This window comes from Nelumbo nucifera, chromosome 8 (assembly GCF_055504915.1).
Source record: "Nelumbo nucifera cultivar China Antique chromosome 8, China Antique-T2T, whole genome shotgun sequence".
Taxonomy (NCBI): Eukaryota; Viridiplantae; Streptophyta; class Magnoliopsida; order Proteales; family Nelumbonaceae; genus Nelumbo; species Nelumbo nucifera.
In genome coordinates this window covers 2574906-2599612 of record NC_142656.1, presented here as the reverse complement: position 1 = coordinate 2599612, position 24707 = coordinate 2574906, and the positions used below count along the sequence as shown (strand labels likewise).

Genomic DNA, 24707 nt, shown 5'->3' with positions numbered 1-24707 from the left:
TGTTTCTTTTTTCATTTATTTTCTAGTTGTTGGTGTCTTAAGAACATGTTTCTGTTGTTTAGATTTTTATTTCGAAATTACTATTTGTGGTAATTCTTGGATTTACTATTTCTAGTAACTCTCGAAATTACTATTTTTAGTAAATTCATGGATTACTATTTTTGTAACTTCTGGTGTCTTTAAATTAAGTTAGTTTTAATAGGATTAGGAAACTTTGTTGGAGTTGTTTAGGAGTTGAAGTTCTTATTAAGTGTCCTAATGGGTTAATTATGGATTTATCTTAGTTTTAAAGCAATTGGGAGTTGTTTTGGGTCAATTTCCTAGTCCAAATTGGAGTTTGTAAAGGGACATCCTAGTTAATAAGTTGAGTCTATAAATAGTCATTGTAATTAGAGTTCAAGGGGAGTTGATTGGAGGAAACAGAGATTAGTGAATTCTGGTTGTTGCCAGAAGTTTTGTCTTCTTCTTGTCCTCTCTCTTTTTTTCTTTTAAGTGACCTATTTGCTGATTACACTAACAAAAAGCATTCTACCGGCTTCTCCATTCATATTTTTCACCTTGATCACCCACGATCCTTATTCACCTACACAAAACGCATCACCAGATCCTAAATTAGTAGGACCCCTACCTCGTCCTACATCCCCAACATTGCGTAACGACCTTTAGTTTATTTAAAAAGGAGGAAATATACAACAGGACAGTTTCGCCACAAATAAGAAGATTCCCTTAGAAATTTAGACAAGTGAATTGTCTGATCTGTCACGTTTGGAGTATAAGATTTTCATCATCTAGACCAACTTATTGGCTTCTTTGCTTGCATGGTAGCAGGGCGTCCATGCTCCCTTGGTCTAAGGACTTGACAACTAATTATAAGAGTCAAATCCTTTCTTCCCTTCTTATCAGATCATGATCATGGGATTGGACCATTTTTTCTGTTGTTATTTTGATGCATTTGTTTTTCTAATTGATGTTGGTATGTCATTAGCTCTATTTATTGTCATAGTAGCTGTTATATGTTGCTTATCTTGTTAACCTATTTTAAGTTTTAATCATTTCAGGTGCGATGCTAACCTTCTGCTTGCATCACTATGCACACGTTTGATTCAGACTCGTGAAGGGAGTATTGTTAAAGCTCTTGATTGTAATGCTGCTTTAGCTAGTCGTGATGCCTTGGCGAAGACTGTATATGCTCGGTTATTTGATTGGTATGCTTATTTTGAGTGCGTCTTCAGGAACCATGTTTCTTTGTGTTTGCTTTTTGACAAATATGTGTCTCTTGGCTATATTTTGTTATTTGTTTTAAATGTTTGCTTCAGGCTGGTTGACAAGATAAATAGGTCTGTGGGACAAGATATGGATTCCCGCATACAAATTGGAGTTCTTGACATTTATGGTTTTGAGTGCTTCAAAAATAACAGGTCAGTTCCCTTTAAATAAAATAGGTTTTCATTACTTTATTGCATTTTCATGTTGATTTTCTTAGCTGAGCCAAATATCTGGCTATTCGAGCTTGGCTTAGCAGAAAATATATGAAGCTCGATTTTGGGCTTGAGCTCGATTTATGCTAGAAACATGAGCTTGAATTTGACTCGACTCAAAAGCTCATATCTTCGAGCTTGGTTTGAGCTCAATAGTGAGCGAAGCTTCGTAAAAAAATTAAAAATTATACATGTAAAAAATTATCCATATAAAAATTAAAAATTATACTTGTAAAATTTAAAAATGTTATATATAATATAACTTTGGTTAGTTTCGCGAGCTTCACGAGCTGAACTTCATCAGGTTTGAGCTTGGCTCGATTAGCAAATGATTCTATATATTGGGCTTGAGCTCAGCTCGAAGCTTGGCATAGAGCGAGCCAAATTGAACTTTTTACGAGCTGAGCTCAAATAGCTTGTGAAAAGCTCAGTTCGTGTCCCCCGCTACTTAGGTAGTGTTTAGATGGCTGAGATATTGCAATTTGTGTCTAAAACTTATTATATATATGGTCATTTTTGTCTGTTTGGTTACACTTATGATAGAATCTCTTACGTCTAAAATTTTGCTCTGACCAATAAGTGATTGGATCACCACTTTCACTTATTGATTGTGCGAATATATGCCTTTTATATTCTTTTTAACATTTAAAATCTCTCATAATGACAAGAATAGTCTCTTATTCCCATGCCCAAGGAGAGTAAACTGCAATTGCTACTCTGATCAACAAATCTGAAATGTGAATATGACAAGACTTTAAATACAGACTGTTAACAAGTAAAAATAAGCTCTAATCAGATCTATCAAAAAAAAAAAACATCTCTAATCAGAACTCAGAGGGATCAGACTTCAAACTTCTAAACAACAGCTTAATTTTTCAGCTGTTGTAGCCAACTGAATCATTTTGGTTGTAGTTGTTAACTTGTCTCCGTATCTTTTGTGTGTCTTATAGTTTTTATTAGAGTTTTGGTATGTTTTTGCATGCTTCTGTGTGGATAAATGCGCACATTTGTGGATGCTTTCATGTTACACTGTATTTTATTTTGAGGGAGTGCGTTTTGCAGTATTCTTAACAGAAACACTTATTCTTAGGCTCATTGTTTTAGTAATTGTGAAGTACTTCACTTTTCCTTTTATTTTCGTTGTTGTTACTTCCCACTAGTTTTGTGAGCATAGTTTGTTGGGAGCTTCATGTTGTGTTTTCATTATATCATTATGTGGACCTAAATGTCTAAAACTGCTGAAACCAATCAGTGTGAAGCCTCTGCCACCGATTTTCAATTTGTAATGGAATTTAGTCCATTTTATGCATATGGATAAGTAGATTTTCCTGCTCTGCTTAAATATTGGATTCATTCCAATTTTCTTTCCTTTGGTTCTCTACACTCTTTATCTGGGTACCTTGAATGGGATATCTTCGATAATCTTAATCTGACTTCACCATTTTATCTTAGAGGCTAAGGTCACTTTCATTGAGGCTGAACATCTTGTTCATATTGCTATTTCGGTCATGTAATGGGTCAGATCTGGAGTGGATCCAATTTAATCTGAGTCTGGATTTGAAAATTTCAAGCCCTACCAGATTTGGATTTGGATCTGATGTGGATCCATCAACCCGGATTCATATCCAATCCAATTTAATATGATCCAACACAAATTTGATCTGATAATCTACAATTACATGAATTTGGGATGGAGCTATTTTTAAGCCTGGCCTTGTTTTTTTAACTTAACTAGTATTACGTCAAAATTCATTATTTTTATTATCAAGTGAATACTTAAAATACCAACAAAACAAATGAAACGTATAAGCACTTGGAAGGCCTTGAAGCACTGATATGTTAGTAATGCCTAAGAAGTTTGAAGTGCAAACTTATTGGCAGATGGTCTAGCTAGGCAAGGGGTGAACATAAACTCTATTTTTTGGGCTGTGTTGTAATTGCTTTACTTTTGGTGTTCACTGGTTGTATTCGGGACTTACACTGTTATTGATATTTAAATATGATAGATAAAAACTTAATATTTTGTAAATACATTAGATCTGAATAGCTGATGAAAAAGGATCTGAATAGGTCTTAAACTGAAACCCATATCTGATGTTGATCTCAATAAGATCCCTGAAAACATACTCCACATCTTACATGCGTTTGGATTCAAGTTGTGTTAGTAATCCAAACCTGGTAAATCTGTACTCAATACAGGGTTGGTCTCAGGCCAACTCTCTCCATTGTCCTAGTGGTGTCTTTGATATTCCAACTCCTTAGCCAATGAGATGGCCACTGGGGTGTCAGATATGGATGGAGATGAGGTAGGCCGAGGGAAGAAACCTTTGGTTTTATTTGTTATTGCCTTATTGGGCATCTTTTTGTATTTTTTTTACCTCCTGTATGAGTTTTATTGGGTGTTCATTTCTTTGGGGATTTTCATTCTTTTTCTGTTTCAATAAAATCTTATCTACTTAATGGTAAAAAAATTGATTCTTTTTTTGTACTTGTCAGTTTTGAGCAGTTCTGTATTAATTTTGCAAATGAAAAGCTTCAGCAACATTTCAATGAGGTGAGCGAAGATGACAGCATATTTGGGGGATGACCTAACCCTTTGTTTGGTTATGTTCTGATATTGCACTTTCTCAATTTTTTTGTCAGCATGTATTTAAGATGGAGCAGGAGGAATATAGCAATGAAGAAATTAACTGGAGCTACATTGAATTCATTGACAACCAAGATGTCTTGGATTTAATCGAGAAGGTTTGTCTTGTTTCATCTTTTCGAAACACAGTCCTTGCCTTCCTTTATCATCCTTCTTATAACATCCTTTCCTGAATAAAAGTATTTTCATCGTGGACCTTTGTGTGGTGGATTTGAGCTGATTTATTTGTTATTCTGTGATGGCAAACATGATTAATAGTAATATTTTATTTTCCACTTAGATTAAAAGCAAAATTCCATCTATCAAAAAAAAAGCAAAATTCTATAAAACAATTGTGAGGCCAGCCTTGTAGTATGGAGCAGAGTGTTGGGCAGTGAAGAATCAACATCTCCAGAAAATGAGTGGCAGAAATGCATATGCCGAGAAAAAAAAGTGGAAGAACTAACAGTCCGTTTGGTTGCTGAGAAGGGATGGGATGGGATGAGAAGGGAAAATTTATTTTCTCATTTTGGCATTCTGGTGTTTGATTGCTGAGAAGGGAAAATTACTGTTCATTATCTTCCTTCGAACTGAAACCAGTGGCGTGGACGAGGTGAGTTCCAATCTCCCCCTCATTAGTAAAAGAAGAATGCCCAGAAAAAAATTAACAAATAATAATATATTTATAAATCAATACTTCAGCAGCATGTAGGAAGGGTTTGTCACCTTCAAAGTTGCAGAGGATACAAGGGCGAAGCAAGATCTGGAGTTGTTCTCAGTGCCTCCAATCTTCACCCCAACGAGAAAACTTATAAAACTAAAAAAAAAGTAAAAAGAATAATTGGGATCTGGTTTAACAAATCTGAGGGAAGTGAAACATATCTCATGGGAAAAAACTGATCCGAGGGAAGAAAACTCTTACCTTGAAGCAGGTTTGAACCCAGAAAAAGGCATAAACACCTTGGCGCATTTTAACGTGAAACAATGGCTTTTAGCCGACGAACGACCATGTTCGTTTAAGATTCTACAAGCACAAGTGTAGATCTGTAAAACATCTACCTCTATACCGCCATAAACAATGGATTTTAGCCGACGAACGACCATGTTTTCTCGACGGCATGAGGAGATCGATGATGCCAAAAACGTGAAGAATATAGTCGCCTTTATTCTATGGTCATGGATCTGGTCTTATCTTGGTCGGATATTGTCGAGAATGCTGCCAGAGACATGATTGCTGTAGATGCAGAGAGACGGTGAGAGGACGGCTGCGAAGCTTCTGTTGAAAGTCTTGTCATTTTTTTCTCACAATTTTCTCTTTTCATTGGGGTCGCACCATTTCAGCGCGATCCTGCATCCTTGGTTTTGAGAACCAACATCCCACGGTTTCCCATCCCATCCCAGCGAACAAACACGTGAAAATGGGAATCTAATGGGAATATTCCCATTTTCCCATCCCAATCGCAGCAACCAAACGTACCATAAAGGAGGGGATCAGAAATGAAGTTATTCATAGGATGTGATAAAAACCGGTTCTCTATTTATTATGTCTGTCAAACTTTTATAGTTTCATATTTGTTTTCAAGGACAAAACGGGATCCATATTCCCGTGTAGATGAGTGGAAAAACTAGAAAGGATGGGATGAGGAATGAAGTCATCTGTAGTAACCTAGAAGTAGCTGCAATAGGTGATAAAATGAGAGAAAGTAGACTAAGATGGTTTGGTTATGTGCATGGAAGACCATCAAGAGCACTAGTTGGAAGAAGTTATTTGTTTCAAGTTGAAGGGGCTCGGAGGGCTAGTGGTAGATAAAAAAGGACATGGGCAGAAGTAGCATGACCTGATTTAAGCACTGATAGTTTGAGAGTGGATATGACATTAAATAAAGTGGATTGGTGAAACAGGATTCATGTAGTCGACCCCATATTGTCCTATATATGACATTATAAGGAACCAATTGAAGTATCTATACATGCATATGGAAATAGGTGTCCATATCAGGTGAAGTAAGAGCTTCTCTTAGTGAGCTAACTGGCAATGTCCTATATATGTGTACAGAAGGCTTGTCTTTTTGTGTTGGGCATATAGGGAGGAAATACACCATAAAGCTTTCTGGTAGACACATTGGTGGGAAATACTATAGTGAGGGTGGTTCATTGAGTGAGAAGTTTGCCTAATTTTACTTCTTTTCTACCAATGATATCATCCAGAACTGGCAAGTTGTGGCTGCACCTTTGACATTAAGAACTTGAGTAAATATCCAGTGGAAGCCCTCTAGGGCCTAGTTTTCAAAGATGAACTTTGATGGGTGCGGCTTAGGAAGGAAATCTGGGAATTCTGGCATAAAGGGTAATTTTGGAATAAGTGGAATATTCAGAAACTGAGAGGGTCTGATATTGGCTTTATAGTCGGGAGCTTAAGGTGTAGGGGACTGTAGAAGAGCAGAACTCATGGCAGTTTTCCATGGCCTACGGTTGGGGATAAAACTAAATCATAGAGATAACATGCTGGGGGGTGATTCTAATGTAATGTTTGGGTTGATAGAAAATATCAGAGCAACAGAAAGATGAAGGGAATTTCTTAACTAATTTTGTGAAATTCCTGAATAACTTTCTCTCAACTTTCTGTTTTCTTTCTTATTTTCTATCAAACCAAATACAGCCTAAGGGGCACAAGGGATTTTAGACCTGAACCTTGTTGAAATAATTGATTTTATTTTGTTAGGGTCTGTTTGGCTGATTAAATTTTTTTTATTTTAATCTGTTATTGTAACTTTACTTAGTAGGGGCACAAGGGTCATTTCCCTTCTTATTTTTTTTGCCCTATATATTATAATGAAGCTGGCGCCGCCAGCACAGTTCCATTGCCTCTAAATCTTCTCCTTTCTTCCTTCTTCTCTTCTCTCCTCTCTTCTGCTGTAATCTTCAATCGGATTTACTGTCAAGATGGTATCAGAGCATGGCCATTGAATCTGGGCGATCAAGTGTCTTCTCCAAGCTGCTGAATCTGGGTGGATCAGAGGAGTAAATCTGGGCTGATCGAATCAGATCTGCAACTGGTACCACCCCTTTTTTTCCTGTGTTTCTTTCTTCCCTTGGTCGTGTACCAAGAGGAAAACGAATAAACCACTGAATGTCGGCAAACCCTTGTGAGGTTTTTTACTTCTGTTTGTTTTGGATCGTGTGATCCTGTACCTGTGAAAGGTGGCTGTAGGTCACGTATGACCTGTTTTCTCTACTTGTTTGCTTGATGTCTTGTGTGTAAGGATCTCCCCTTGTGATTAATGCTTGTAGACCTTCTGGAAAAAAAAAACTAGTAGGCTGGGACTGTTATTCCGTACAGGTCTGAAAATCAGATTTGTCATATTATTTTTTTTGGAAATAGGTGCTGGTGTTGTGGACAGATTAAGTCCAAAAAACTGAAGTGTGTGTGGACTGATCACTTGTTGTGTGTGGAGCCTTTTGTTTTGATATAAGGAGGGATCCTAAGTTGAGGTGTTAGATAAAAAAAATTCTGTGTTGACCATGTCGTCTGAGAATTCTGCTACTTTAGGGATTTCTGGAAGTCAAAATGGAGTGAGTGGGGGAATGGATATGAGTTTCCCCATGGCTGTTATTCCCTTTGATGGTCTGAATTACCTTGAATGGTCTAGGGGAATAAAACTCTACATCACTGCTAGGGGAAAAATAGGATACATCAATGGGAAAGTGAAGGAATTGAAGAGCGGAAGTGCTGAATATGATAGATGGAACCAGGAAAATAGTATGGTGATGTCATGGCTCTTGGTTTCCATGCTGCCACAGGTGAGAAAAACTTTTATGTGAGCTGAAACTGCTTGTGAAATATGGTAACAAGCAAAGTCCACCTATTCAGAGTAGAGACACTATGCCAAGATATACCAATTGCAAGCTGAATTGTCCATTTGCAAGCAGGGGGAAAGGAGCCTCTCGGTGTACTATTCAGATCTAAAATCGATATGGAAAGAACTTGATCACTATCAGAATGTTAACTGGAAGTGTGATGAAGATGCAAAGGCATACAAATCACTTGTATCTCAACAATGGGTATTTGCCTTCCTCTTGGGGCTGAATCCTTCATGAGTCCATCAGGGTGCAGATCTTGGGAAGTAAAGACTTGCCATCAGTTCAGGAGGTTTATGCCTTGGTTCAGCCAGAAGAGAGTAGAAGAAATGTGATGAATTGTATAGAGGGGGAGCCAGTTGCCCTAGCTGTCTAGGGAAGTTCAGATACTAATGTTGGAGGTGGTTTTAAGAAGGGTGACTCTCAGAAGAGAACATATGATAAGAGTAAGCTTTGGTGCACTCACTGCTAGAAGACAAGACACACTAGAGATGCATGTTGGGATCTCCATGGAAAACCTAAATGGGCACAGGATTTGGGTAAGAAGTCAACAATTGATCAGGGCAAGAAACCATGTCAGCAGAATTAGAAAAAGTATAACTCAGCTAATATGACATCTCAAGAGATTGGTCCCATGGTAACTTAGGAAAGGCATCCCAGTTCTGACCCTAAGGAAGAGATCATCAACTCTTTCCGTGACCATTTGGAGTTATATGGTAGGACACTTCGCCCGATGGATTCTGGTCCTACTCCTACCTCTGTTGCGTCTGTATAAGGTAACACTGCCACTGCCTTCCATGTGTCATCTCATACCACATGACCGGTCAGTCAAATTTATTTCAAGCATACAATCTTCTCTCTGAGAGAGATAAGGTGAGACTAGCTGATGGTTCTTTTTCCACCATAGCCGGCCAAGGAACCATATATCTCCCACTTGGCCTTACCCTTTCTAATGTACTACATGTTCCTAAATTACGTATAAATTTGCTTTCCATTAGTAGTATTACTCACTCCTTGAATTGTTTAGTTACTTTTTATCCGTCTTCATGTGTGTTTTTGGATTTGGCCTTGGGGAAGATGATTAGTAGAGGAAGCATGGTAGATGGTCTCTACGCGTTGGAGAATAAAGCTGGTCTTGTGGAGACAGAGTCCTTAAGTTCGTCCAGTGAGTGTCAAGCCTATTTATGGCACAGTCGTCTTGGTCATCTTTCTTTTGAGTCATTAAAAGTTTTGTTTCCAAAGCTGTTTGAGTCTTTGTCAGTGAGTCAGTTGCATTGTCAGACATGTCAATTGAGTAAACATTGTAGAAGCTCTTTTCCTTTGAGAAATAAAAGATCTGAATTTCCGTTTCATATTGTTTATTCTGATGTTTGGGGCTCTGTTACTCTACCTACTTAGGATGGATATAAGTACTTCATTACCTTGGTCGATGATTACTCTAGATACACCTGGGTTTACCCTATGCGATCTAGAGATGAAATGCCTAAAATTGTTAAAGACTTTCAACGCATGGTGTTCACTCAGTTCCAAACTGAAATCCATATTTTCTAGTCGGACAATGCAAAGGAATACTTCCATAGTGATCTCATGGAATTCTTTGCTTCGAGTGGATCACTTCATCAAAGCTCTTGTGCTAGGACACCCCAACAAAGCAGTGTTGCTGAAAGAAAAAAATCGTCATTTTCTTGAAGTGGCTTGTTAATCCATATGAATGTTCCGAAATGCTTTTGGATGGATGTTGTTTTTGTGTGCTAAGTACATCCATCAACCGTATGCCATCTCGGCTACTAGAGTATAAGGCCCCACATCAGCTTTTGTTTCCTACAGCTCCACTGTTCTCCATTCCAATGCGTGTTTTTGGGTGTCGTTGCTTTGTTCATAACTTGTCACCTACTCGGGGTAAACTTGATCCTCGTGCTATTCCTTGTGTCTTACTTGGTTACCCTCTATCTCATAAGGGGTATCGGTGCTATGATTCCGCCTCTTGTAAGTACTATGTCTCTATCGACGTGTCCTTTTAGAATCAACCTTTCTTCTCGGTTTCTCCTTAGGGGGAGAGTAGGGTTGAGGAGAAACACACCCAGGCTCAGACTCAATTAACTCCTCTTCCTGATCCTCCTCCATTCCGTCTTTTTCAAGAGCCGTAGAACCCGACACTATGCAAGCAACAACATCGGCTTCACCGGAGGTTGATCCTTCTCATAAGCCAGGTTCACTTGCTCTTATTGATATGCCTACTCCTCTTAATGTTGATTTCCCTATCATTAATGATCTTGATGTTCCTATTGCTAAGAGAAAGGGTGTTAGATCTTGTACCACTAATCATCTTATCTCTCACTTCGTGTCCTTTGATCATATTTCATCTTCATATCATTTATTCCTCTCCTCTGTTGATAGTATCCCCGTTCCTAAGAATGTGGCAGAAGCTTTATCCAAACCTGAATGGACAGATGCAATGAAGGAAGAGATCGATGCATTACACAAAAATGGCACTTGGGAGTTGGTGGATCTTCCTGAAGGGAAGGAACCAGTAGGGTGCAAGTGGGTTTCACAGTGAAACACGAGGCTAATGGAACTGTTGAAAGGTATAAGGTCAGACTGGTGGCAAAAGGTTTTACATAAGTATATGGAGTGGACTATGCAGAGACTTTTGTCCCAGTAGGCAAGATGAACTCTATCATAATTCTCCTTTCACTGGTGGCAAATCTTGATTGGGAACTTCACCAATTGGACATCAAAAATGCTTTCTTGAATGGTGACTTGGAAGAGGAAGTGTACATGACCCAACCTCTAGGTTTTTGTGCCAAAGGCAGTGAACAGAAAGTGTGCAAGTTAAAAAAATCTTTATTTGGGCTGAAACAATCTCCTTGGGCCTGGTTTAGTAAGTTCCACTTAGCAGTTCAACAGATGGGGTTCAAACAATGCCAGTCAGATCACACACTATTTGTGAAGAAAGGTGAAGGGAAAATTGCTTTTCTAATTGTGTATGTGGATGACATAGTGATCACTGGAGATTGGGAGGCTGAAATACATAGACTAAAAAAGTTCTTAGCCACTTTATTTGAGGTGAAAGATCTAGGCCCCTTACGTTATTTCCTTGGAATTGAAGGTGCTCGCTTTCACAAGGGCATCTTTATTTCCCAACGGAAATATGTACTAGATCTACTAGAAGATACAGGCAAACTAGGGGCGAGACCAATTGACTCACCAATTGAGCCTAACTATCAACTGGGAGATAGTCAGAGAGAGTTCTTGAAAGATGTGAAGAAGTTTTAGAGACTTGTAGGGAGACTCTTGTATTTGTCTATGACCAGGCTTGATATTGCTTATGTAGTGGGTGTCCTTAGTCAGTTCATGCCCAACCCTAAGACAACTCACCTTGAAGTTGTAGAGAGGATCCTCAGATACCTTAAGAAGTTTCCTGGAGCTGGTTTGCTGTTCCAGAAACATGGACATTTAAAGGTTGAAGTATATACTGATGTTGATTGGGGGGCTGTTGATGACCCGAAGTCTACCAGTGGATATTGTGCCTTTGTAGGGGGAAACCTAGTCACATGGAGAAGCAAGAAGCAAAGTGTGGTGGCTAGATCTAGTGTTGAAGCAGAGTACAAAGCTATGTTTCATGGAGTTACTGAAATCATGTGGGATAAGAAATCTGTTAGTAGAGCTGGGTTTTACAGTTAGCAACCCTATGTCACTCTATTGCGACAATAAGGCTGCTATCAACATTGCAGCTAATCCAGTCCTCCATGATAGGACGAAACACATTGAAGTGGACAAGCATTTTGTTAGAGAGAAACTTGTAAATGGAGAAGTGTGCACCCCATATGTCAGCTCAGAAGAACAACTTGCAGACATCTTCACCAAAGGTCTTCATCATGTGCGGCATAATGATTTGTGATAAGTTGGGCATGATTGACATCTATGCTCCAACTTGAGGGGGAGTGTTGAAATAATTGATTTTATTTTGTTAGGGTCTGTTTGGTTGATTAAAGCTTTTTTATTTTAATATGTTATTGCAACTTTACTTAGTAGGGGCACAAGGGTCATTTCCCTTCTTATTTTTTTCGCCCTATATATTCTAATGAAGCTGGCGCCGCCAACACAGTTCCATTGCCTCTAAACCTTCTCCTTTCTTCCTTCTTCTCTTCTCTTCTCTTCTCTCCTCTTCTGTCGTAATCTTCAATCGGATTTACTGTCAAGAAACCTGATGTAGAACTCTTCATGGAACGATTCTGCTGCAAGAAAAATGGCGTCAAGCTGGCTTCTTGTGCGGTACACATCGATGGAGGGTTTGGAAAGTTCCAAATGGGTTGGTTCCTCAAAACCCAAGCTCCCAATACTTGAAAACCCTAGCTGGGGCTAAGATACAACTCAAACAAGAGAGAAACAACCAAAAAAGACCTCTGCAGAAACAACCACCATCGCTTTTATAAGACTCAATGGCTTGCTGGAGATTGGAGAAGCCAACTAATATATTTACACATAAGTCCCTAGAACAACAAATTGGGATCTTACCACAAAAAACATACAAATTCAGAATATATTCACATTTTTTGTTTTTTCTTCTTTTTTCCTTTTTTTCTTCTTGTTCCCTCTTTTTTTGGGCTCATTATTCCTATTGGGTTAGAAATAGCTCGACCCCATGCAAGCAGCAATTTTAGCATGCTTGCACATGTTTCCATCTAGCTTCATATACTCTTCTTCACTAATTCAAAAGTTCTCAATTGTTGGTTTCTCTCTCCATTTGACCGAGAACCTAAAATAGGCCCCCATTTCGAGTGCTGGTGACTCAAACATCTTCTTCCCCTTTTACTTGTTCAAATTCATTAGAACAGTTGGCCCTTCTTTTTGTCCTTGATCAGCATTTGTTGTTGGCTCTAGACCTCCATGATGATCAAAGAGGTCTGTTACATTAAAATTGTCTCAGCACTTGACATGGGCCAATCCGTTTCTACTTCAACTTATGGTAAGTCCCAAAAAGAACCTCTTTCATCTGATGTTGCTTATCCTTAGCCTTTTTATAGCTTTGGTTGTATTCTTTCAGCTTCTGTTAGACATTTTCTTGAATCTCTTGAATGGGTTCAGCTAAAGCCTTGGTATCATCACTTGCCACAACCCTGTTTTAGGAACTGGATCAACAAAACCTCTTGTTAACTTTTAAAGCTTTTGTTTGTTTGGGTACCATATAGATTTCCTTCTGGTCAAATAGATCTAGTTTCATCTTTATTTGGGTGTATATATTAGGGCATACTACTTTTGTGCTAATGATAACGATGGTGGTGGTAGTGGTTTCATTTTAACAATTGCAAATTTCAGTTGACTTTTCAGTTTTTGTTGTTGTTGTTGTCTGCTTTTTAACCATTGCATTATTTTTCTATTACTAAACTGAACTAAGCCTTGTCACAATTATATGGGGTTGGCTTGCATTCAGTGTTGCGTGGACATAGACATGGGAGTTGTAATCTAACACTTGTCCTCAGGTTTGACTGTGCAAGATGAGAAACATGGATTTGTGGAAACATCTATGGAATAGTATATACTATTAAAATAGTTCCTTTTTTGAGTTCTATCGTTTTTTATAACCGCAAATAGGGGTATGAAATGTTCCCTTTATTACAAAGGAATGTTTGATACAAAAAATGCCATTGATTTTGTACATTAGCTGTTCATTTATGTCAAATAAACTAGACATATAAGGGAAATGCGTGTATAAGTCCTCAAGAATCCATGGTGTGTCAGACTCCAATCTGTAATGTTTAGTATGAGATGGACATGTTGTCCATTTAGGGGACTCTATGTAAAATGTCTTGCATTTTGCTTCTATCTTGGTAAGTTAATTGTTATCAACCAAGATGTTGGTATCTAACTTTATTGGTGGAAAAGTATGGCATTTATTAGATTTTTTTGGTAGTTCTTGTTATTGGAGTCTTAATTAATAGCTGATCCATCTGCCATATTTTTATGTCTTGTGCTTTTTTATATTTTTATTTCATTCACCTTTACAAATTCTTTTCTATATGTTTTTGCAGAAACCCATTGGAATAATTGCTCTTTTGGATGAAGCCTGGTATATGAAAAGTTCAACTCAAATTTGGTGAACTTTTAATCTGCAATCATAGCTCAAATGCATTTTATACAGATTTTGTTGTTTATGCAGCATGTTTCCAAAATCAACGCATGAAACATTCTCTACAAGGTTGTTTCAAAGCTTCCGAACTCACCCTAGATTGGAAAAGGCAAAGTTTTCAGAGACAGATTTTACTGTTTCCCATTATGCTGGGAAGGCATGTTATTAATCCTAATACTTTGCAGAACTCTCTTATCATCTGGTGAAGTACTATTGGTTATAATTTTTGTACTTTGTACTTGCTTGTAGGTTACTTATCAAACGGATTCTTTTCTAGATAAAAATAGAGACTATGTTGTGGTAGAACACTGCAATCTGTTGTCTTCATCAAAATGCTCTTTCATTTCTGGTCTTTTCCCTTCCCTTCCAGAGGAATCTTCAAGATCATCGTACAAGTTTTCTTCTGTTGCTTCAAGATTTAAGGTATGCAGTAGTTGAGGAGAGAATGAAAATATTGGGCTGTTTGGATTTCCTTCCTTTTTTTTCCGAACCAGTGATATTTAAGGTTTTAATCATTGACAAGTATTTATCTTTCTAATGGTCCGTTTAAGTTAGTTTTAATGTGTTTTGGGTATCTGTTGGTTGTGTAGGTTTAAAAGTTTAGTATTAGGAGACAAGGTTTCTATGAATTTGATGACACACCACCTTGGTTTCCTTAAGATTGCTTGGACTAAATAACTTAAAAAACTGAGTTTAGTGATATGGTCTTAGATGGTATGCTGCATTCACAAATTTCATGTAGCTTCACTTGTTTTGGAGTCTAATATGTGTCGTTTTTTTGGGTTTCCTTTTGTGCCTATATTGTGTTGAACCCTTTTCTATTCTGTTTGTTGTTAGATGCACTTTCTAGCTGGTTCATTAATGGCACTTTGTTGTTAATCATGAATTGTAATTTACTGTGTCATGTAATAATGAATTTTGAATTAAAACCAGTATACTGATTGTATAATCATTAAGTTATAGTCTTAAATGTTCTAATTCAAGGTACTTAAGCTCACTTAAATCATTCTTTTGACTTAAATTTTTAAAGGTTGTATAATCTTTAACCTTTTTTTTTCTTCATTTGACCTTTCATCTGGCCTGGGTTCTGTTTCATCCCTTTTCATTGGCCAAGGATTTGCAACCCTAAATCATTCTTTTGACTCTTCTTTGGACTAATCAAGCAATACCCCCAAAACTCTGAACACTTTGAAATGCTGTATGCCAAAATTCACCTTGAACCTCCCTTTGTTTGACCCTAATCAAACAACAAAGATTAGTTCTTTACCACCACTTTTGACCAATCAAACTCCAACAATAAACCACTGACATTTTGAAATATTTACCTACCAAATTTCACTTTAGACCTCCCTTGTTTGGCTAGAAGCTTATAATTCTAGATCTCCATCTCTGATCCACCTATTGACCCATTGTGAGCATCGGGAAATGGCTCACTTGGGCTGGATTTGGAGTCGCCACCCATCAGATTAGGAAATGGAGGTGATGGGACCTTCGTGAATAGTATCAAAATCAATTTGGTTCAATAGTGACTCCAATAGTCTGAGGCACTAGTTAAACCAGTTCGGGTAAGACTCAGATAGGAGAGGGAAGGGGTTTGGCACCCCTCTCCCGGGTCCAATAGGTGGAGCCCACATGGGGTTCTGAACAAGCTCAAACACAAGAACATGATTCCTCAACTAAATAAGAGCAATTAGTAATTAATAAAGCAAAATAAATCAAGAACAAGCCAGAATTCCCCTAATTATATTTTTATTTAGTATTACCTATTATATTTTTATTATTACTTTATATATTTTTTTACTTTTTTTTTACATTTTTCTCTCCTCTTATTTCTTTTATTATATATTTTTATTTTTTTTCTGCTTCATATTTTTCATTCTTTCCCTTTTGGTAATTAAGTAACTTATTCCCTCTTTCTTGTTCCTATTCTGGATATATATCCTACTCACCAAACAAATCACCCGGACCCAGTTATTATGTATACACATATTTTTTTGTTTTACTTAATTTTTTTATTTTTGAATCTGACCCCACTGTAGCCGAAATTAATCCCCTTCGGCTATGTTTGGTTTGAAGGAAAATGTAGGGAAAGGAAGTAAAAGGTAGGGTGACCTTTTCAAATCTTGTATTGGTTTCCCTATCTTTCCCTACCTTTTCCTTCATATCAAACATACCCTTCTGTCAGCCTTGGTTCAAAACTGGGGATCTCCCTTCTCTATCTTCTCTTTCTTTCCTTCCTCTTTGTTTTATATGTTCATATGCTTCCCTCGAATTCAAAGAAACACTCAATCGGATCTCCTCTTCTAATTCGCCGACGTCTTTTTTTTTTTAAACATTTTGCACTTGTTCCTCTTTCATCATCATTTTTTTATCATTTGTTATTATTATATATATATATATATTCATGATTGAATAAGTTTCTACTACCGGGGTCTAACATTACAGACATCACAGTCTTCTTTGAGCCCGGTACCATTGGCAGGATATCTCAACTTGACCCAACATCTTAAACCCGGTCTCTAGAATCTGCATCAGATAATCATTGAGTTAAAAAATAAGTATTCATGGAACTGAGGTAACAATAATTTACCTATTCTAAGTTAATCACTGCACGAAAAAATGAAGAAAGTATCATAACTATGCCAACTTTGAAACATATCAAGCACAACAAAATTCATTCCAACAAGCAGCTAGAACAAAAAAAGCACTAGACTTCGAGGCTCAACAGCCTTTTTACTCGATCAGAACATAGTCACACAGAAAAACAAAATGAAACAAAAAAAATGGAGCTGCTGTAATCACTAACAAGAAAGACTGATAACAGAATGCTAAAGAGGAACTTTGAACTACTAAGATATATCCTACTCTAAAAACAAGTCTGCGTGACAATCAGAATGCCACCAATAGAAAATATGATGAGACTGATTGGTGGCAAAGAGTTTGCAGAGTCCAGTTAGGCAAAAGCCTCATCACCGGCTCTAACGATCTTTCAGATATCAATTATTTCAGTGCCGATGTTAGAGTAAATGCAAATGATAACGAAAGAAAATCTAGGGAAAGAACTCTGAGAATGGAATATACCTGGACAAGAGTTTAGTCTGCACTTAATCAGCGAAAGAGGGGAACTTTCAGTCGGTTGCGGGCGCTGGTTAACTTGTCTTTGAGCAAGAATGAGGATTCAGCGTGGATCTACGAAGGTTTCCGAAGAAGAGTGAACTTCCTTGCTCAAATCTCATTGAGAATAAGGGTTGGATGTATGCTGAAGCTGATGAGAGCATGAAAGATGCGCTGCCACTGCTGCAAAACGTCCACTCTTACCAGAAAAGATGATGAATAGGGAAACGATGGCCGGAGAGGACAGTGGAAGGGGAGAAAGAAGGAAAAGAAAAGGTGTATGGTGGAGAAGGAATAAAGGAGTTAGGTGGATGAGATTTTTGGCGCTGTTGCTGGCCTGCTCTCATCGAGAGGTAGACGATAAACAGTGCCCTTCGAATGAAAGAAAGAAGGCTCAGGTATTAGGTTATAATGGCAGTTTTGTAATTTCTTGTGGTCCAAGGGGCATTTTTTGTAATTTTAGGAGACTTGGGTTAGATCGGGTTCAGGGGTCAAACTGGGGTTTTTTGATGGATGATTAGGATTTTTGGGTCAAAGATTAGAGGGCCTGTATGAGTTTTGGTCGCAGAGAAGGGTTTTGTGTGTACGGGCTAATGGGATTAGCCGAAATGGAATATTTTTAGATGAATGGGCAAACAAGGGTGTTTTTGGTTGAGATTCTACAAGGTGAGGTTTTCGAACATTGTGAGTTGATTGCTAGGGGTGGATTGGGCCAAATGGGTCCGAATTGTGTAAAAATGGAAGGAGTGTGATTAAGACAATTTGGAGTTTTGAAACAAAATATTTGTTGATGAAGGGGTAAAGGAAGGCAGTTTTGCGTGAAATGTCACAGGGTAAGGTTTTTGGATAGTCTGAGGTAATTGGTAGGGTTTGGGTCAACGGGATGATCCAGAACAGAATCTTGGTTTGATGGAAGGGCAAATAAGGTTAGTTTTGGGTGAAATTTCATAGGGTAGGGTTTTTGGGTAGTTTGCGGTGATTGGTAAGGTTAGATTGGGCCAATTGTGCTCGGATCGGGCGCATTCGGAATCCGGTCAATCTAGAGCCTTGAAATGGAATCTTGGTATGGTTGAGGGTAAATGGAGGTGTTTTGGGCTGAAATTTAATATGTAGGGGTTTTTGGCATATTAAATTTAGCAATGAAAATTGGTAGTTTCAATGAACTAAACCATTTGAAGCACATGAGAATATGTTATAGGCCATGTTGAAGCACATGAGAAGTTCCCCCTTTAGATTTGAAAATATGTGGTTACTCTACCCAGGGTTTACTAACAAAGTGAGGGAGTGGTGGTATGAGTGTAACCCATTGGTGGAATGGGAGGGGATGAAATTCCATAAGAAACTTCAATTTTTGAAAGAAAAAATCAAGGAGTGGAATCTGATGGAGTTTGGGAGGATAGAAAAAAGAAAGGGAGATCTGTTGGATAAGATTAAAAGCCTTGACTCTAAAGAAGAAAGGGGAGAACTTGGAGAGGAAGACAATGAGCTCAAGAGAGATTTAAGAAGACAGTTAGAGGACTGCCTGCACAAGGAGGAAGTTAGCTGGATACAAAAATCTCGGTGTAAATGGGTGCAAGAGGGGGACAGAAACACTAGGTTTTTCCACTCTCTAGCAGATGGCAGGAGAAGGAAGAACCTGATCTCCAAACTGGTAGTAGATGGAGTTGAGCTAGTACATCAAGAGGAGATTGCTGGGGCTTGTGTGGAGCACTTCAAATCTATTCTAAGAAGGCCTGTGTGTAGAAGGGTGTAAGTAGAAGGATTGGATTGGCCAGATGTAGGGGTGGAGAACAGGAGAAGGTTGGAGAGAAGCTTTAGTTTAGAAGAGATCAAGGAGGCTGTATTCTCTATGGATAGAACAAAAGTCCCAGGGCCGGATAGGTTCACAATGGCTTTTTATCAGGATTGTTGGGATATTTTGAAAGATGATCTTTTGCGGGTGTTTGAAGGAGTTTTTCAGGAGAGGAGTTGTCAATTCGGGTGTGAACTCTACATTTATAGCCTTAGTTCCAAAAAAGAAAGATGCTTCCCACTCGAAGGATTTTAGGCCAATTAGCTTGGTTAATAGCTTGTATAAGATCATTGCAAAAGTGTTGTCTTTGAGGCTGAAGAAGGTTTTGCCAGATATCATTGCACACTACCAAGGAGCTTTTGTGAATGGAAGACAAATTACTGATCAGATTTTAATTGCTAATGAGAGTGTGAAGAACTTTAAGAGGGATAAGAAGAAGGGAGTGGTCTGTAAGTTGGATTTGGAAAAGGCTTGTGACTTGGTGGACTGGGAATTTTTGAGGAAAGTTTTGACTAAATTTGGGTTCGTGGATAGGTGGTGTAAGTGGATTATGGGTTGTGTCTGGAATTGTCATTACTCAATGCTAGTGAATGGGACAGTGGTAGATTTTTTCTAGCCAGTAGGGGTATAAGACAAGGAGACCCCCGTTCTCCTTTCTTGTTCATTCTAATTGCGGAGGTTTTGTGGTAACTAATTCACAGGGCAGATTCTAGGGGGCTTATTAGAGGCGGGAGAGTTGGGAGGGTGGAAACCCCCCTTAATCACTTGTAGTTTGCTGACGATACGATTCTGTTTTGTGAAGGTGGTAATGTGAGCTTTATCTAGAATTTGAAGTCGGTGATACAACTGTTTGAGCAAATATCCAACTTGAAGGTTAACATTGGGAAAAGCTGTGTTGTGGGGGTGAATTTGGAGGAGGGAGAGATCAGGGAGAGTGCTAAAGTGCTGGGGTGTGAAGTCTCAGGGTGGCCTTTGAACTACTTAGGGTTGCCTTTAGGTGATAATCCTATGAGAGAGAGCTTTTTGAACCCGGTGGTGGAAAGGTTTGAAAAAAGACTGGTGTCTTGGAAAAAGAACTACCTCTCTCTTGGTGGGAGAATTACTCTTATTAAGGCCACACTTGCTAATTTACCTATCTTTTTCCTATCGGTGTTTGAAATCCCAGTGAAGGTTGCTAATAGATTGGAGAAGTTAATGAGAGATTCCCTGCGGGAACCGGGAGAGGAAAAGAGGGATCATAGAGTTAGCTGGGAGATAGTTTGTAGGAGTAAGACTTGTGGTGGTTTGGGGCTTGGGAATATTAGGAGAAGGAATATGACTCTGTTGGGAAAGTGGTTGTGGAGATTCCCCTTGGAGAAGGAGAAGCTATGGGCTAGAATAGTGGCAAGTATTCATGGGCTGGAGCATAATGGATGGGACGCTGGAATCAGAGCTAGGATCACAAGCAATTCTCCTTGGAAAGCCATTCATGACCTGCTACCAGTTTTCTCCCCTAATATCAGGTATGATTTGAATTCCGGTAACTCCATAAAATTATGGGAACAAACCTGGGTGGGGAGTGCCCCTCTAAAGGATTAGTTTCCTTCTTTGTTTGCTCTTTCTGATCTGAAAAATGGGCCAATCTTGTCTTTTACCACCCCGCCCTCTTCCACTTCTGGGATTGGGTGGAACTTGGGTCTAAGAAGGGATTTGAGGGACTCAGATTGACAATATTTTGAGCCTTATTGCAATTCTTGATAACATTGTCTTAGACCCCACTAGGGCGGATTCTAGAATTTGGACACCTCCTCCCAACGTCATTTTTTCTTGTGTTTCTTTCTTCAAAGTCTTAAGTCAGTCCACCAGTCCTACCTTCCCTTCTTTTTCTGTTGATGAGGTTTGGTGCAGAGCAATACCTCCTAGGGTTGGTAGTTTTTGTTGGGAAGCCTATCTGGAACGAATCAACACTGGTGATCTACTCCAAAAGAAGAGGCCCAATACTTGTTTGTCACCTCAGTGGTGTGTTCTTTGTAAAGCGGGTGGGGAGACTGGTTTTCACCTACTGGTGTCTTGCCATTTTGCGTGGTCAATTTGGGAATGGGCTTTGTCCCTATTTGGATGTAGTTGGAATACCCCATCATACTTGCAAGGCCTTTTTTCCCCTTCTCTTTTCAGGTGGCGGATAAAAAGGGGAAGGACAATGTGGAGAGGACTAAGGGCTGCAGTATGTTGGACACTTTGGGAAGAAAGGAACTCCAGGATATTCTCAGAAGCTCAGAGAGGAGCAGCAGATATGAGGGTTATCATTCATATTAGGGCGGTACAGTGGCTGAAATCTTTGGAGCTTTTCACAGATTACACTATGGATGACATGTTGAGGAAGTGGGGTGAAATTGCAAATTGCACACAGACTAAGTCAGTAATGAGTGTGGTTTGGACCCCTCCACCTAGTGGATTCGTGAAACTAAACTTTGATGGGTGTAGCAGGGGAAATCCGGGACAATCGGGGATTGGGGGTGCTTTTAGGGATGAAAATGAGGTCATTTCTGCTATGTTCTCAGTCCCAATTGGAGTGGGTGACTCCCTTAGATCTGAGATCTTTGCAGTTATGGAAGGAGTACAGAAAGCTAAGGAGTTGAACATCAGGAAACTCTTAATTGAAGGGGATTCAGAGGTGGTGATAGGGTGGCTGATTAAAGATCACAATGGCTTATGGAAGTACAATAATGAGAGGAGGAAATTCAAGTGGCTGGTGTGGGAGATGGAAGTTAAGATTCTTTGGGTTAAAAGATCGACTAATTTCCTAGCTGTTGGTTTAGCTAAACTAGGGGCAGAAAGGGATTCACTTTTTTGGGCTAAGCTGTAACTATAGTGTGTTTTCTTTCTTTTTTTCTTTTCTTGAGGTTCTTTGTTGCTCTTGGAAGATAAGCGTGTTTGTCTTCCTATTGTAATTCGATAATATGTCGAACTGAAAATATTTCATGGAATACGTTAGATCTATTGCGTTTCTAAATCCGAAGCCAACTATTTGGGTCAGAGAAATTGATTACACATTGATTTCATCTCTTTTGGCTGAGGAATAAGTATTCAAGTATTGTGTGACCAACTGAACCCTAGGGAGTTAAATTCCTTTGCCAATAGTGTAGCTAAACAGTGTCTGTGAAGGGCTTTTTTTGGACAACCGAAGCTCTATACTTTCTGAGCTTTTGGTATTGAGTGTTGGATCTAGAAAGTACAACTTGTATACTCTTGTGCATTCTCTCATTTTCATCTTCATGGTGTGCTGATGATGCAGTAATTATTTTAATTTGAGAAATATAACCACCTAAATCTTATTCTGCTGGATACACTAATTGCTGTAGAGTATTTGTTACATAGTTGTCAAGGTGATGCCTAGGCGACAAGGCACCCTTGGAGGCTCGCCTTGCCTAATCGCCAAGCAGTTTTCTATAGCGTGTTATAAAAAACTTTTATATTCAATTTTTTTAGGTTATAATTATAAAATAGACATTTTTAAACTAAAATATTCATTTTGTGTGTTTATATACTAATTTCTTTTTATTATTTTCTTATTTGTTAGGGTTTAATCAACACAAACATTGCTAAATGCTGTGTTGAAACTTCAAAGGCTTCAATACCTGAACCAATATGTAAGGAAGAACATAAAATGTTGTCAAATCAACACATTTTCTTCTTTTTCTTTACTAATTTTGTGTGTTTATATTACCAATTTCTTCTTCTTCCACCTTTTCTTTTCTTCTTTTCCTATAACAGAAATATGGGTTCAGCCCCTATATTTTTTGATTTTTCTTTTTCTTTCTTCTTTTTCTTCTTATTTGTTATAGAAATTATCTGTATTTTTGAGGTTGTTGCTGTTTCCAATCCATATCTCTGAACTTGTGTCGAATAGTTTATGGCTTGGTTTCATTTTTGTTGTTAAATGTGGCTCAATGGTATTCCTATTGATGCTTGGGATGGAAAAATGTTTGTTTGCAAAATTGCATCCATAAAAAATTTGTGTTTGCTAAACCAATCAACTTGACTTGAAGTTTAATATTCTTTGTTATTAAAACTATGAAAAGCATGAATACTTTCGTTTCCTATATGTTTGTGTCTCTGTTTGTTTTTCTGATGTGTGGTATGCGTGTTTTCCACTGTTTATAGCAACAACTGCAAGCGCTTATGGAAACCCTAAATTCTACGGAACCTCATTATATTCGCTGTGTGAAGCCCAACTCTCTGAATCGGCCCCAAATATTTGAGAATCAAAGTGTCTTACATCAATTACGGTGTGGGGTAAGTTTTATTGGATTTATCATTACTATTGGCATCTTCATCATCATCATCTCTTCTTGACAATTTAGATGCTTATCTGGTGTATTCAGGCTCAGGTTATTGCAAGCTTCTTGTTGCGGAGAATTTTTTATAAGTTTCAAGTCAACTTGCCCGTATAATATATTTTGTTAAGAAATTTTTCTTTTACCTTTTGCTGAGTGTTGTATAGTGAACAATCTCTTTTTGGAATTCACATCTGTGCCCCACAGAGGGCGCCTCACAAAGGCCTCACAGCATATCCCAACCGTGTATTGGGAACATTTCTCACTGACAACTTTTGGGAGATGTTCCCATTGCACGCTGAGATGTGCATGTGGGGCATTTGTAGGGTGCAGATTTGATCTCATCTTTAGGTGCTAGTTGTTCTGTGTTGTAGCAATTGATGCCATCTTGGCCATGTTGGTAATGTGGGTCTTTCTTGACACTATAACCTGGGTTGAATGGCATCTCCTCCTACCTTTGGTCAACTTATCCTCTGCCATCCTTCAGTGTACCAAAAAAAAAAAAAAAACAAAGGATGAATTAATGAACAACATTACCAAATTGGGGGTTCTCGGAGCATCAGGCGCACGTCTGGGCTGAGGCGCAAGGTGCATTAGGCGTGCACCTTTTGAAAGGGCTGCGCCTAGGACCTAGGCGAGGCGCATACCCTGAAATGCGCCTCGCCTGTGCCCCTGAGGCGCACCTTTTAGACTCTCTTAACTTTTTTCGAGGAGAAAAGATAATACAAGTTATATCGCAGGCCAAAAAAGATGATCCTTCCCACCTCTTGCTTTTCAAAGGCATCAACAAAAGAATTAGCACATCTTTTTACCCACTGAAGTTTAACTTCTATGCCTTAGGTTACCAATTTGAATTTCCTTTTTTTCTTCTGTTGTTCAACTATTTTGCTACTCCCTCCATCACAGTCATCATCTCTGCCCTCAAGGAGTCGCCCCAAACCAATTGGGCTAGAATAGAGAGCTATAACTCTTTCCTCATTCTGAAAAACACACCTATTGCCTCATGGGCCTGGGTTTCCCTCACTACTTCCATCAAAGTTCAGCTTAATAAATCCGGAAGTAGGAGGGAAGCAAATTGTTTTGATAACAAACTTAAATAAAGATGAGTTTGCTACCTCCTTCCCAGTGATTTAAAAGGCGCGCCTAGGTGCACAGGCGAGGCACATTTTGGGGTATGTGCCTCACCCAGGTCCTAGGCTACTCATAAAATCAAGAATGCAATATGTTTTACATCACATTAGCTACTTGATGCAAGGCAATTAAGGAAAAAAAAGAGATTATGGGTTTTACATGCTTGAAAATGCTTTATTTGTTTGCTTTTATTTTTAAATTTTCAGTTGAATATGCTTTACATGTTATGTTTATTTATTTTAATTTTAGATAATAGGTTTTT

The 24707-nt window shown here is 38.5% G+C and overlaps 1 protein-coding gene across 5 annotated transcripts in view; it reads left to right on the top strand.

The window, feature by feature from the left end:
- Window positions 1–24707, top strand: part of XI-I (myosin) — a 90778-nt gene that overhangs the window by 34997 nt on the left and 31074 nt on the right. For all 5 annotated transcript variants that reach the window (XR_016079347.1, XM_010263581.3, XM_010263582.2 and 2 more), the window contains 8 exons: window positions 1059–1205; window positions 1317–1418; window positions 3975–4032; window positions 4122–4223; window positions 13995–14032; window positions 14123–14249; window positions 14342–14515; window positions 23142–23273. Coding sequence is in view for 4 of the 5 variants with exons in the window: in XM_010263581.3 (XP_010261883.1) it covers window positions 1059–1205; window positions 1317–1418; window positions 3975–4032; window positions 4122–4223; window positions 13995–14032; window positions 14123–14249; window positions 14342–14515; window positions 23142–23273 (880 nt within the window). In the remaining variant the exon portion in view is untranslated. The remainder of the gene's footprint in view (window positions 1–1058; window positions 1206–1316; window positions 1419–3974; window positions 4033–4121; window positions 4224–13994; window positions 14033–14122; window positions 14250–14341; window positions 14516–23141; window positions 23274–24707) is intronic.